This window comes from Octopus bimaculoides, chromosome 5, assembly GCF_046866305.1.
Source record: "Octopus bimaculoides isolate indiv1 chromosome 5, ASM4686630v1, whole genome shotgun sequence".
In the NCBI taxonomy this organism is placed as follows: domain Eukaryota; kingdom Metazoa; phylum Mollusca; class Cephalopoda; order Octopoda; family Octopodidae; genus Octopus; species Octopus bimaculoides.
Window position 1 is genome coordinate 78,145,617 of NC_142932.1, and position 13,272 is coordinate 78,158,888.

The 13,272-nt window shown below is 36.5% G+C and overlaps 1 protein-coding gene across 3 annotated transcripts in view; it reads left to right on the forward strand.

The window, feature by feature from the left end:
• Positions 1-13,272, forward strand: part of LOC106879154 (uncharacterized) — a 220,828-nt gene that overhangs the window by 132,958 nt on the left and 74,598 nt on the right. For 2 of the 3 annotated variants that reach the window (XM_089352477.1, XM_089352478.1), the window contains exons 4-6: positions 4,743-4,980; positions 6,427-6,623; positions 9,115-9,373. In XM_089352477.1, coding sequence (XP_089208603.1) covers positions 4,743-4,980; positions 6,427-6,623; positions 9,115-9,373 — 694 coding nt within the window. Of the gene's footprint in view, positions 1-4,691; positions 4,981-6,426; positions 6,624-9,114; positions 9,374-13,272 lie in introns of all 3 variants that reach the window. The other variant, XM_089352476.1, reaches the window with a different exon arrangement.

The following is a 13,272-nucleotide window of genomic DNA, read 5'->3' on the forward strand; positions in this document are numbered from 1 at the left end:
CATACACACACACACGCCATTCTGAACCCAGAAACAAAACGAACATTCATCTACAGCAATCATGTGATGTCAATACAAGGGTACATACATGCATGCATACATACATACATACATACATACATACATACATACATACACTGAACTACTGAAGAACCTACAGCTATTCTATCTAGATTAGGAGTTCAGGTTTATACCTGTAATTATTGAGGCATTGGAATATGTAGCACACTGCCTAAATACCAATCTTGAGAAATTAATTTTCACAAAACCAGAAAGAAGAAAGCTGATCTGAAGACTACAGATCCAAGCTATCATTGGAACTGTAAAAATCTGTAAAACTTTCCAGAAATTTATCATTTAAGTATATATGAGCATGTCTAGACATGCAACTATATGCATGAGAATACATACATAAAACAAAATATACAAATCTGCACATATACATACATACAAAAATACCCTATTGATGTTGAAATTCTAATGAAGGAGCCTTGGATCTAGGTTAGATACCGGCCCTTTTTCTATTGGCAAAAAATCTTGAAATAAAACTGAATAATAATATATATACAATAGGCTTCTTGCAGTTCCATCTGATTCATGCAGGTATGGAAAAGTAGACGCTAAATGAAATGTGTATGTGTGTGTATATAGACTAGTTACAAGATTAACTAGAATCTAAGCACATCAACATGTAGGATGCCAAGACTGAGTAGGTACCATAACATTGAGTCCACAGTAAGGTAAAACGACCACGAGGTATCATTTGTTGGTATTATACTGTGGGCATGCATGTATATAGGTACTAAATCCAATATAAATCATAGATTCAACTCAGGTTTGGTTCCAAGTGTAGCATAAGTATAAAAAAGAACACAAATAGGGTATAAAATTTACTGCAGCTGTTTCGGTAGCATTTTATTGATGCATTTATAGATTACATCACAACATAAAGCCACCATCTTCAAATAAAATTTTAAACATTTAAACAAGCCAGGCAAAACCTAGATGACCAGTTCACCAACCAACATGATAAATAACTTATTCATGATGTTAGCTGGTGAATAGGTCATCTTCTAGGTTTTACCTTGCCTGTTAATACATGTTTAAAATTTTGTCTGAGGATGGTGGATTTATGCTAGGATGTAATTATGAATGCATTAATAAAATATCACTGAAACAGCTGTAATAAGTTTTAAACCCCATTTCTGTTCATTTATATATATACCATCATCATTGTCATTTAACGTCTGTTTTCCATGCTGGCATGGGTTGGATGGATTGACAGGAGTCGAGCAGCTAAAGGGTCGTTCAGGCTCCATGTCTGTTCTGGCATGGTTTCTACAGCTGGATGCCCTTCATAATGCCAACCACTTTACAGAGTGTACTGAGTGCTCATGTGCAGCACCAGCATGGGTGCTTTTGATGTGACACCAGCACCTTTGAGCCCATGAGATTAGGAATGCTGAGCTGAAAAGGGTCGCAGGGGGGCGAGCCTTTTTTGTCTGTTCATCTGCTCAGCATCTAGTGATATTTGCCATTGACTCAATAAATTCATTTGCTGAAATACACAAACAACTTTATGATACACATATGTATACATACACATGCTTAAATGCATACATCCATATGTATATATGTGTGTGTGTGTATAAATATGATAGACTGCAGTTTGAAGGGCCATAGAAACTTTACCTAAAATAGAACACAAAAGTGTGATATGGGTCCCCTGACCCTGACTCTAAGAATCATTGACTTACTAGGACAAGGAAGACCTGCTCAACCCATACTGGCATGGAAAAGTGTACATAAAATGATGAGGGATGATTTATACATTCATTCACATATACAGTAACATGTACACTAACATGGACAAATACTACACACACACACATACACACTCACTCTCTCTCTCTCTCTCTCTCTCTCTCTCTCTCTTCATGCACTATTCAAAAACATTTACTGACACATCTGAACTAAATACAGTTCTGATATGACTTTAAATTGTATTCAGTTGTGGGGCCCAGGTTCATGAATTCCAGAGTTTCTGAAAAGTATGGAACCATCTCTTAACCACTATTGTTCCTAAGTTCAACTCTGGCCAGGAGTAATAGCACCTGTCAGGGTCCCAGCTATTGGTTCATTAGCATAATTAGCATAATTAGCATAGTTGGACTTGCTTCCTAGTAGATGTGAAGATAGGATCAAGCAGGATTCTGCAGAAGAAACCTTCATGGTTTAAATGAGGTGAAGTTGACTGCTTCAACACATCTTGGAGTGCAAAGAACAGGGTGAAGTAAACAAGATATCTTGGTTATCCATTGCCGCTGTTGTAGTCTCCATTCTCAGTCATCATGGTCTGGTCTTGCTTCTGGTTTAAAAAGGGTCACACATGAAAGAGTGAGGTTGATGAGGTGCAAATCTACTTCATAATTAAACTCACCACGCAAGTCATCAAGATGACTAAGAAGGTCTTCATCATTCCAACTGATGAACATGTGGACTAAATACAGTAACACATACCTACCCACTCTATGCGCATACATTTGTGCATCATTCGTTCATACTTTATACACACTTACACGCAAGAACATACTGCACACATGCACATACACACGTGTTCACATAGATTCATACTTTACATCTTCACGCATCATACACAAACGTACACATATATGTATATATCCATGCATACACACACACATATATATATATACACATACACACACACACATATATATATATATATACACATACACACAAAGAAATCCACAAACACACATATCCATACACACATACAAAGACACACACACAAATCATGCAGTCTGTTAGACCACGCATAGTGCATCACACAGACATAATTCAAACAGAAAAGCTAAATGCACACACACACACACACACACACACACACACAAGCATATACACATATGTGCGTGTGTGTATATACAAGTCACAGCACTAGCTTCATCAAATTCTAGTTTTCTTACAAACCACATACACAACACTTACACACAACACACACATACAACACACATACACACACACACACACACACATATAAATCACGTCATTACTTTCCTCACGTTCTAGCTTTCAAACCACATACACACATACTTGCACACAGACACTGCACTCATGCATCACACACACACACACACGCATCCCCTTCCCCATGCGCACACACATGTAGATTACCTGGGGACATGACCTTCCATTTGTAGCCAGAAAACTGCACTTTTTACGCTTATTTTATAACATGATTTGACAACCAAACTCTCTCTCTCTATCCCCCTCTCTCTCACATTCGTTTTCTCTACTGCCTTTCTTTCTCTCTCTTTTATCTATAATGTGTATGTACCAGTCTTCAGTTCAGTCTATTTATCTCCCCTCTCTAACAAATCTTATCTGTATAGCTATTTGCCTGTATATTGATTTGTCTGTCTGTTTTTGTGTCTGTCTGTCTATCTGCCTATGTCTCTGTGTGTCTGTCTGTCTATCCATCTATCTGTCTCTCTGTTTATCTGTCTGTATCTCTCTCTCTCTCTCTCTGTTTGTCTGTTTATGTATCGCAGATTATGTGTTATTTTTGAGATTTTGTCTGGAGAAATGCACGTAGTTTATATTGAAAAATATATTATTTATATTATTATGATATTATGAATTAATTTATATTCATATTGATATTTACATTCATGGCATGTATTTCCTGTGTTGTGTAGAAATTGAAGAATGTGATATATGCATGCTTATGTGTGTGTATGTATACACACACGCACGTGTACGCACACACACACACACACACACACAGAGTCCACTCTGCTGGCTGGTTGGCTGGTTGGTTGGTTGGTGTTAGGAAGGGCATCCAGCTGTAAAAATCCTGCCAAAACAGTCACAGAAGTTTGGTGCAGGCTTCTGCCTGACCGGCTCCTGTCAAACCATCCCACCCATGCTAGCACAGAAGGCAGATGTTTAACGATGATGCTGCTGCTGCTGATGATATATATATATATATATATATATATATATATAGATAGATAGATGTCATTATTGTATTATCCAAGACTAGCAAGACTAAGCTTAATTAACCTATTGCATGTTCAAACCACATTGATTACCTCATCTATCCATTTCTTTGCTAACAATATGCCAGCTCCACCTACCCTATCTCTCTGACTCATCCAGAAGAATTCATACTTTTGTTCTTTGCCTGTGAGAAATCTAGTTGAGGATCCCTTCCATCTCACTTCTTGAACACATCATTCATCAAGTCTTCTTCATTCCAGCATCTTCACAATCTCTCCTGACCTACCTTTCATTGTACCAATGTTAATGCTGACTGCCCTTAAGTTTATGTCCTGAAAGAGAGGTGGGGAGGGGCTTTCTGAAGGGGGTTTCTCTGGTTGATGGTAGGTTTCTGTACTTAATCAGAGGGCTCTCACACATGGGTAGGACTTCTACATTATGTTACTGTGGCTGAACCTTGTACTATATTAAATCATCAATAACCAATTGAAATCTCAATGAGAACCAACAGGAAGGAGCAGCCTTATTACAGAAGTTACATGATGAATTAATATTTAGAAGAAACATTACCCTGAGAATTAGATGTGATGAGCTTGAAAAACCACCAATTCATCTACTCCCCACAAAAATAATAAAATAAAACACTCTTAAAACTTCTGCTTTTTTTTCAGTCAAATCACAAGCAGTGGCACCAGATCAACAAGATGTGGTTTCTCTTCCAGAGAGCAGTACAGGAGCACTGACGGCAACCAGATACATGTTGTCTTATTGCAAACATCATATTAAAACGCTACAACTCAATGGCAGCCTGGTTTTAGAGCTCAGCAACAATGTACTTGGTTCACGCCGGGACGTTAACTATGAACACTGTGAACTAAAGGTTCGTGTGGAGTCCTCAAAACATATTTTACTCCAGTTCTTCAGACTTGAAATAGCTGATACGCATGGAACTCCAGACAGGTGAGATTTTTAAAATTTATTCTATTTTATTTTATGATTTTTTTTTTGCTTTCTTTTTGTATCTTTTTACTTTTTTACTTGTTTCAGTCATTAGACTGTGACCATGCTGTGGCACTTCCTTGAAGGGTTCGGTCAAACAAATTGATCCAGTGCTGTCTTTTTTTTTTTAAGCCAGGAGGTGCTTAGTCTTTTGATCTCTTTTGATCTCATTAGTTTGGTGATGTAAATAAACCAACATCTGTTGTCTGGTAGTGGTGAGGGATAAACACAAAGACACACACACACACACACACACATGTATGATGGGCTTCTTTCAGTTTCCATCTACTAAATTCACTCACAAGGCTTTGGTCAACCCAGGGATTTTTTTTTTTGTTTTTAGCTTTCAGTAAAATTTGTTAAAATTTCCAACCACTGTGCATGTAATTAGTGATTCTGTTATTGTTCCTTTGATTAATATAGTGATGAAGGAGCAAGAACTCCTGAAATATGGCATATACACCATTGCCCATTTTGCATCTTTGATCTCATTGTTGTTTACATTAAGTGTACTCAGATATGAAACATCATAACAAATCAGTGCTGGTTATAATTTCTAAAGAAAATCTGTAGCGATAACCCTAACAAATGACTTAGTAGCACTGCTAACACAGAAGAACACAGTATCAATTTATAGAGTGTATGATAAACTTTGAAGTATATTATGGTTGCATAATATTATGGTTGCATAGTGTCCCTACAAGTCATTAATATGTACGTACCTGCTATCAGGAAAGTGTTTGATATGTAAAATTAGTATTTTCAATAATGTTACACTACTATATATAGTGGCTATTTAAGCAATGAGTTCATGGATGGTTAATGACTTGGATGGGTGCTGATGAAGGGGCAAAAAGCTCCTGAAATATGACCACTCATGACCCACTTTTCATCCACAATCTCATTGTTTACATTAGGCATACTTGGATATGAAATGCTCTAACAAATCAGGGCTGGCTTTTATTTCTACAGAAAATTTATAGAAGTAACTTTAACATGTGTGAATATGTGCATTTGTGCTAATGTGCATAATATATATATATATATATATATATATATATATATACAATTTAACAAACCTACAAAGCTTTAAGCTATATGGATCTGAGTGAAATTATTATTAAATCATTTATATATCTCCTACCAAATGTTTTGAGTGCCACTTTCTTTTGTTTGTCCTTTCACTTGTATATATATATATATATATATATGTGTGTGTGTGTGTGTGTGTGTGTGTGTGTGTGTGTGTAAATAAATATCTCTATCTATCTATCTATCTATCTATATATGCATTTGTGTGTGTGAGTGTGTGTGTGTGTGTGTGTGTGTGTGTGTGTGTGTGTCTATAGCCCTGTCTATGTTCATTTTAATATTCTTCAACTTGTCTCCTTTTTGATTTCATTTCAGATTAAAAGTTTTTGACAACCTACCAGATATGTCGGTACTCCTTACCCCTAAACATGGGGCTTATGGTTACTTCCCTGGTGGTATCCATCGTGGGGTTCGAGACTACAACTCAACATACAACGAACTGAAACTGAATTATTTTGGACAACCAACACGAAACGCACCAGGATTCAAATTGTTACTGACACCCTTTAAAAGTAAATCCTTATCAGATTATTATTATTATTAGAGGTATTTCATCTGTCTTTACATTCTGGATACAAATTCCACCATGGTTGACTTAGCCTTTTATCCTTTCGGGGTTGATAAATTAAGTACCAGTGAAACACTGGGGGTCAATGTAATCGACTAGTCCCCTCCCCATAAATTTCATGCCTTGTGCCTATAGTAGAAAGGATTATTATTATCAAGGTGGCAAACTGGCAGAATCATTAGCATGCAAAGCAAAATGCTTAGAGGTATTTTGTTCATCCTTACATTCTGAGTTCAAATTCCACTATGGTTAACTTTGCCTTTCTTCCTTTTGTGGTTGTTAAAATTGATACCAGTTATTCACTGAGATCAATGTAATCGATTCACCCACTCCACTGCAATTGCTGGTCTTGTACCAAAATTTGAAATCATTATTACTATTAACCTTTTCGTTACCATATTTATTTTGAGGTGCCCTGTGTTTCTTTCAACTAATTTTAAATATAACAAAGAATTTAGTAAAATAACTTAGTTTTCATTAAGATAGTGTTTGGAACATAAATTGTGACTAAGGTTTGGTGGAAGATTTTAATTCAAAACTTATGTAAACAAGACATTTGTACTATAGAGCCAGAACCGGTTTCAGCTGGGTTGGTTTCAAAAGGGTTAAGGCAGTGAGTTGGCTGAATCATTAGCACACAGGGCAAAATGCTTAGCAGTATTTCATCCATCTTTACATTCTCTGTTCAAATTCACCATGGTCGACTTTGACTTTTATCCTTTTGGGATCAATAAAATAAGTACCAGTTAAGCACTGGGGTTGATGTAATCAACTTACTCACTCCCCCGAAATTGCAGGCCTTGTGCCAAAATTTGAAATCATTATTATTTATGTTGTTATTGCTTTGTTTTATACAAGCTGTTCCAAGTTCCACCCAGAGGCTTCAAGTAACAAGTTGGAAATTTTACTATGGATGTTATTTATGGTTACAATATGAGAGGACCTGTTAAGCCAAGTGAGATCATAGTTGTGGTCGATGCAAGTGTTATGTAACTGGCACCCATGCTGGGGATATGTAAAAAGCACCCATTACACTCTTGAAGTGGTTGGCATTAGGAAGGGCATTCAGCTGTAGAAACCATGCCAAATCAGACTGGAACCTGGTGCAACTCCCCACTTAACAGTTTTCAGTCAAACCATCCAACCCATGCCAGCATGGAAAATGGATGTTGAATGATGATGATGAGGAGGAGGAGGAGGATTGTAGGGGAAGGAGATCAGAATCTGAGAACAAAGATCCTGTTAAGTTTGTAATGTTTCAGTTTTGTAAGAGTTTTAGGAAAATCAACCATTTTCAAGTTGACAATGAACATTAGTTGGGAACCAATGTTGTATGTGTAATTGTATGTTTGTATATTTGTGTGTGTGTGTGTGTGTCTGTGTCTGTGTGTGAAATATGTGGTCTCATGTGGTACACCTTCAAGGTTTTCTTGGCAACAGAAAAACAGAAATAGTTTACAGTTGTATTCTTCTGCTGTTCCTATTCCACAAGAGTAATTAAACTTGGTCCTTTTTGATGGCCTTCTGCACAACTTATATTCTCAAACTAGGGTGACTTTAGAAAACCAAAAGTTTCATGTAAAATGCAGCAGGATTTGCAAAGATAGTGACAATGTTTCAATGTTTAAACTACATACTGCATTGACTTGTAATGCCAGAAAATGTGGTACAAAATTCCAATAACAAGTATTGCAAGGCAGAATTGAATCCAGAATAAGCGAACTTCTTAGCCATGAACGTATTTTGTATTTATCTTTTGCCCTTTTTTATCATTTACTTGTTTCAGTCTTTAGACTGTGGCCATACTGGAGCATCACCTTGAAGAATTTTTAGTCAAATGAACCAAACCCATTTGTTTTTATTCTATTTTTTTAAAAGCCTGATGCTTATTCAATCAGTCTCTTTTGCCAAACCACTTGGTTATAGTGATGTAAACACACCATTACCAGTTGTTAAGCAATAGTGGGGAACACACACACATGACGGGTTTCTTTCAGTTTCTGTCTACCAAATCCACTCATAAGGCTTTGGTTAGCCTAGAGCTATATTAGAAGACACTTGCCCAAGGTGCTACACAGTGGGACTGAACCTGGAACTGTGTGGTTGTGAAGCAAGCATCTTACCACTCAGCCATGTCTGTGCCTACCTATAACTTATGTTTTTGACAAAGTTTTCTGTCTTTATGTTTTTTTTTACCATATTTTCCTGTCATGCAAGTTGAATTTTTCAGACCAAAATTTTACAGCCAACAAAGGTCAGACTGACTTATACATTAGAGCATTTTTGGATGACCGAAAATTCCATGTGAAATGCAACAGAATTTGAAAAGATAGTCATGATGTGTTTAAATGTTTCCGCTACATGTTTATGCTACATGTTGAAAAATACAGTACTTTTCTGTTTTTATTTTTCATTTTCTATTTTTCCCTTTCCAGGAGAAATTGCTCGAAATAAGTGTCCCGAAGGTTATTTCCATTGTTCCATCCGACATATTTGTATTGATTCTTCTCTGGCATGTGATGGCTACCCAAACTGTGGCAGTAAAGATGAAAGTGATGAGGGAAAATGCAGCTACTATGCCGAGGCACAGAAGTCAACATGTAAGCACCAACACCCTATTTCAAATGCACTCTTGCATGCACACACACACACTTGTGCATGCACACACTCATGTACACTCAGATACATAATCAAGCACACACACAATTTCACACATACATGCATGCATGCACACACTAGCATGTACTCACATAATCACACACACACATACACAAGCATGTATTCACATACATACACACACACACATACATACATGCACAAACATGTATTCACATACATACACATACACACACACACACACATACATTATAAGCATGTGCTCACATAATCACACACACTTGTACTCACATAACCACACACACTTGTACTCACATAACCACACACACTTGTACTCACATAATCACACACACTTGTACTCACATAACCACACACACTTGTAATCACATAATCACACACACACACAAGCTTATATAATCTCAGACATATATGCAAGCATATATTTGCATACATAATCACACACACTCATACACATGCACTTGTACATAGACATACACACGCACACATACATACACACACACACACCTATATTGACTCCTATTTTTGCCTCTAAAACATTTGTCACTTCCACCATCACCTCAACCTCCTCTTCCTCCAACTATCACCTTCTTTCACTCCAGTCTGGAACTAGCTCATACCAACCCTGTATGTGAAATATGGCCAAGTGTGTGTATGTTTGCGCATCTACGCATGTATGTATGTGAGTGAGAGAGAGAGAGAGAGAGACAGACAGACAGAACTGTTAGCTCTTAATAAGTCTTAACTCCACATCCATCACATATCACTCTCTCTCTCTCTCTCTCTGGTTATATATTTGAGCAATAGATTTACTTAAGTCTGCATTTCTTCATTTCTTATTGGATATTAGAGAATTTAGAGTGGCTTATATTTTGGAAATGTAATTTTTCAGTAAACTGATGCCCTGTCCTATTAGCATCATCTGCATCCTCCCCCCCCCCCCCATTCCCATAGATCCACATCATACTACCTATATTACATTTCTACATTACTCCTCCTAACACCACATTTCCACATTAACCCCTCCACATAGCATTTCTATATTAACCCCTCCCCAAACCACATTTTCACATCAACCCCTCCCTCATGCATTTCCACATCAAACCCTCCCTATACCACATTTCCACATTAACCCTTCCCCACACCACATTTCCACATTAACCCCACTCCACACCACATTTCCACCCTCATGCATATCCACATCAAACCCTCCCTACACCACATTTCCACATTAGCCCCCTACACCACATTTCCACATTAACCCTTCCCCACACTGCATTTCCACACAAACCTCTCCCCACACTGCATTTCCACACAAACCTCTCCCCACACTGCATTTCCAAATTAGCCCCTCCCCACATCACATCTCCACATTTAACACTCCGACACATTAGATTTCATCATATTTCCACATCTTCTCCATCATATATATTTCCACATCTCATGTTCTTTCTTCCACATATCCACATTTCATTTCATCTTATAACACTGTCCGTTATAAGCTGTCACTAAACAAACCTTGCATTTGTGCACCTCTTACAACCAATGCTTTTCTCTCTTTCTCTTTTCTCTTGAAGATATATTTTATTGGCAACAGTGGGTTTTCTAAGATGTGCATTCAGCCACAACTTCTCTCGAGGAACATTGTGGTTTGGTGTCAACTGAATAAAAAAATGCTAAAGAGAGAAAATATCTATGTAAATTCCCTTATAATTCCAAGGTATTTTTAAGAATAGTAGGCCTAACACACTGACTGGTTTGATATTACTACTTGATCTGTGGGTGCCTTTAGCTGGATTTGCCCTATTTCACTAAATTTTCTTCCAAGCATAACCTTCAGATATCTTCTACTCACATTCATTAGCTTACAGATGTTTCTCCTGTAAGAAATAGTGCTCTCAGAGTTGAGTGCTTGTGCAACATCTTATAGTTTCCTCGGAAGACTGGAGTGTAAATAAATAAATAAGTGTCTCTCGCTATCTAGTTAAACTATATAGCTATTTATCTATTTACTTATGTTTGAAGGCACATGGCTCAGTGGTTAAAGCATCGCGTTCACAATCATTGGGTAGTGAGTTGGATTCCTGGGCCAGGCTGTGTGTTGTGTCCTTGAGTTAGACACTTTCTTTCATGTTGCTTTAGTTCACTTAGCTGTAGAAATGAGTTGCGACGTCAGTGGAGCCAAGCTGTATTGGCCTTTGACTTTCCCTTGGATAACATCAGTGGTATGGAAAGGGGCGGGTGGTATGCATGGGTAACTGCTGGTATTTCATAAACAATCTTGGCCAGACTTGTGCCACTGAGGGTAACTTTCTAGGTGCAATGCCATGGTCATTCATGACTGGAGGGGGTCTTTACTCTTGTACTATCTCTCTCTCTCTCTCTTTCTCTCTCGATATATATATATATATATATATATATATATATATATATATATATATATATATATATATATATATATATGTATATATATATGTATATATATATATATATGTATATATATATGTATATATATATATATATGTATATATATATGTATATGTATATATATATGTATATATATATGTATATGTATATATATATGTATATGTATATATATATATATATGACGCATGCGTACGGACAACCATGCTACATGGCAGTGAAACATGGGCTGTAACTGCTGAGGACATACGTAAGCTCGCAAGGAATGAAGCCAGTATGCTCCGTTGGATGTGTAATGTCAATGTGAATACCCGTCAGAGTGTAAGTATCTTGAGAGAAAAGCTGAACATTAGAAGCATCAGTTGTGGCGTGCAAGAGAGACGATTGCGCTGGTATGGACATGTGGTGAGAATGGAGGAGGATAGCTGCGTGAAAAAGTGCCACACCCTAACAGTTGAGGGAACCCGTGGAAGAGGTAGGCCCAGGAAGACCTGGGCTGAGGTGGTGAGGCAAGACCTTCGTACATTGGGCCTCACCGAGGCGATGACTACGGACCGAGACCTTTGGAAATGGGCTGTGCGTGAGAAGACCCGGCAAGCCAAGTAAGATCGTTGCCAGTGCCCCTGGACTGGTTCTTGTGCGGGTGGCACATGAGATGCACCATTTTGAGCGTGGCCGTTGCCAGTACCGCCTGACTGGCTCCTGTAGGATTTTCAAGCGAAATCGTTGCCAGTGCCCCTGGACTGGCTTGTGCGGGTGGCACATAAAAGACACCATTTCGAGCGTGGCCGTTTTCGTGCGGGTGACACGTAAAAGCACCCACTACACTCTCTGAGTGGTTGGCGTTAGGAAGGGTATCCAGCTGTAGAAACTCTGCCAAATCAGACTGGAGCCTGGTGTTGCCATCCGGTTTCACCAGTCCTCAGTCAAATCGTCCAACCCATGCTAGCATGGAAAGCGGACGTTAAACGATGATGATGATGATGATGTATATATATATATATAGATGTATATATATATATATATATGTATATATATATATATGTATATATATATATATGTATATATATATATATATGTATATATATATATATATATATATATATATATGTATATATATATATATATATATATATATATATGTATATATATATATATATATATATATATATATATGTATATATATATATATATATGTATATATATATATATATATGTATATATATATATATATATGTATATATATATATATATATGTATATATATATATATATATGTATATCTATATATATATATGTATATATATATATTATATATATATGTATATATATATATATATATATATATGTATATATATATATATATATATATATATATATAATATATATATATATATATATATATATATATATATATATACATATATATATATATATATATATATATATATATATATATATATATATATAATATATATATATATATATAATATATATATATATATATAATATATATATATATATTATATATATATA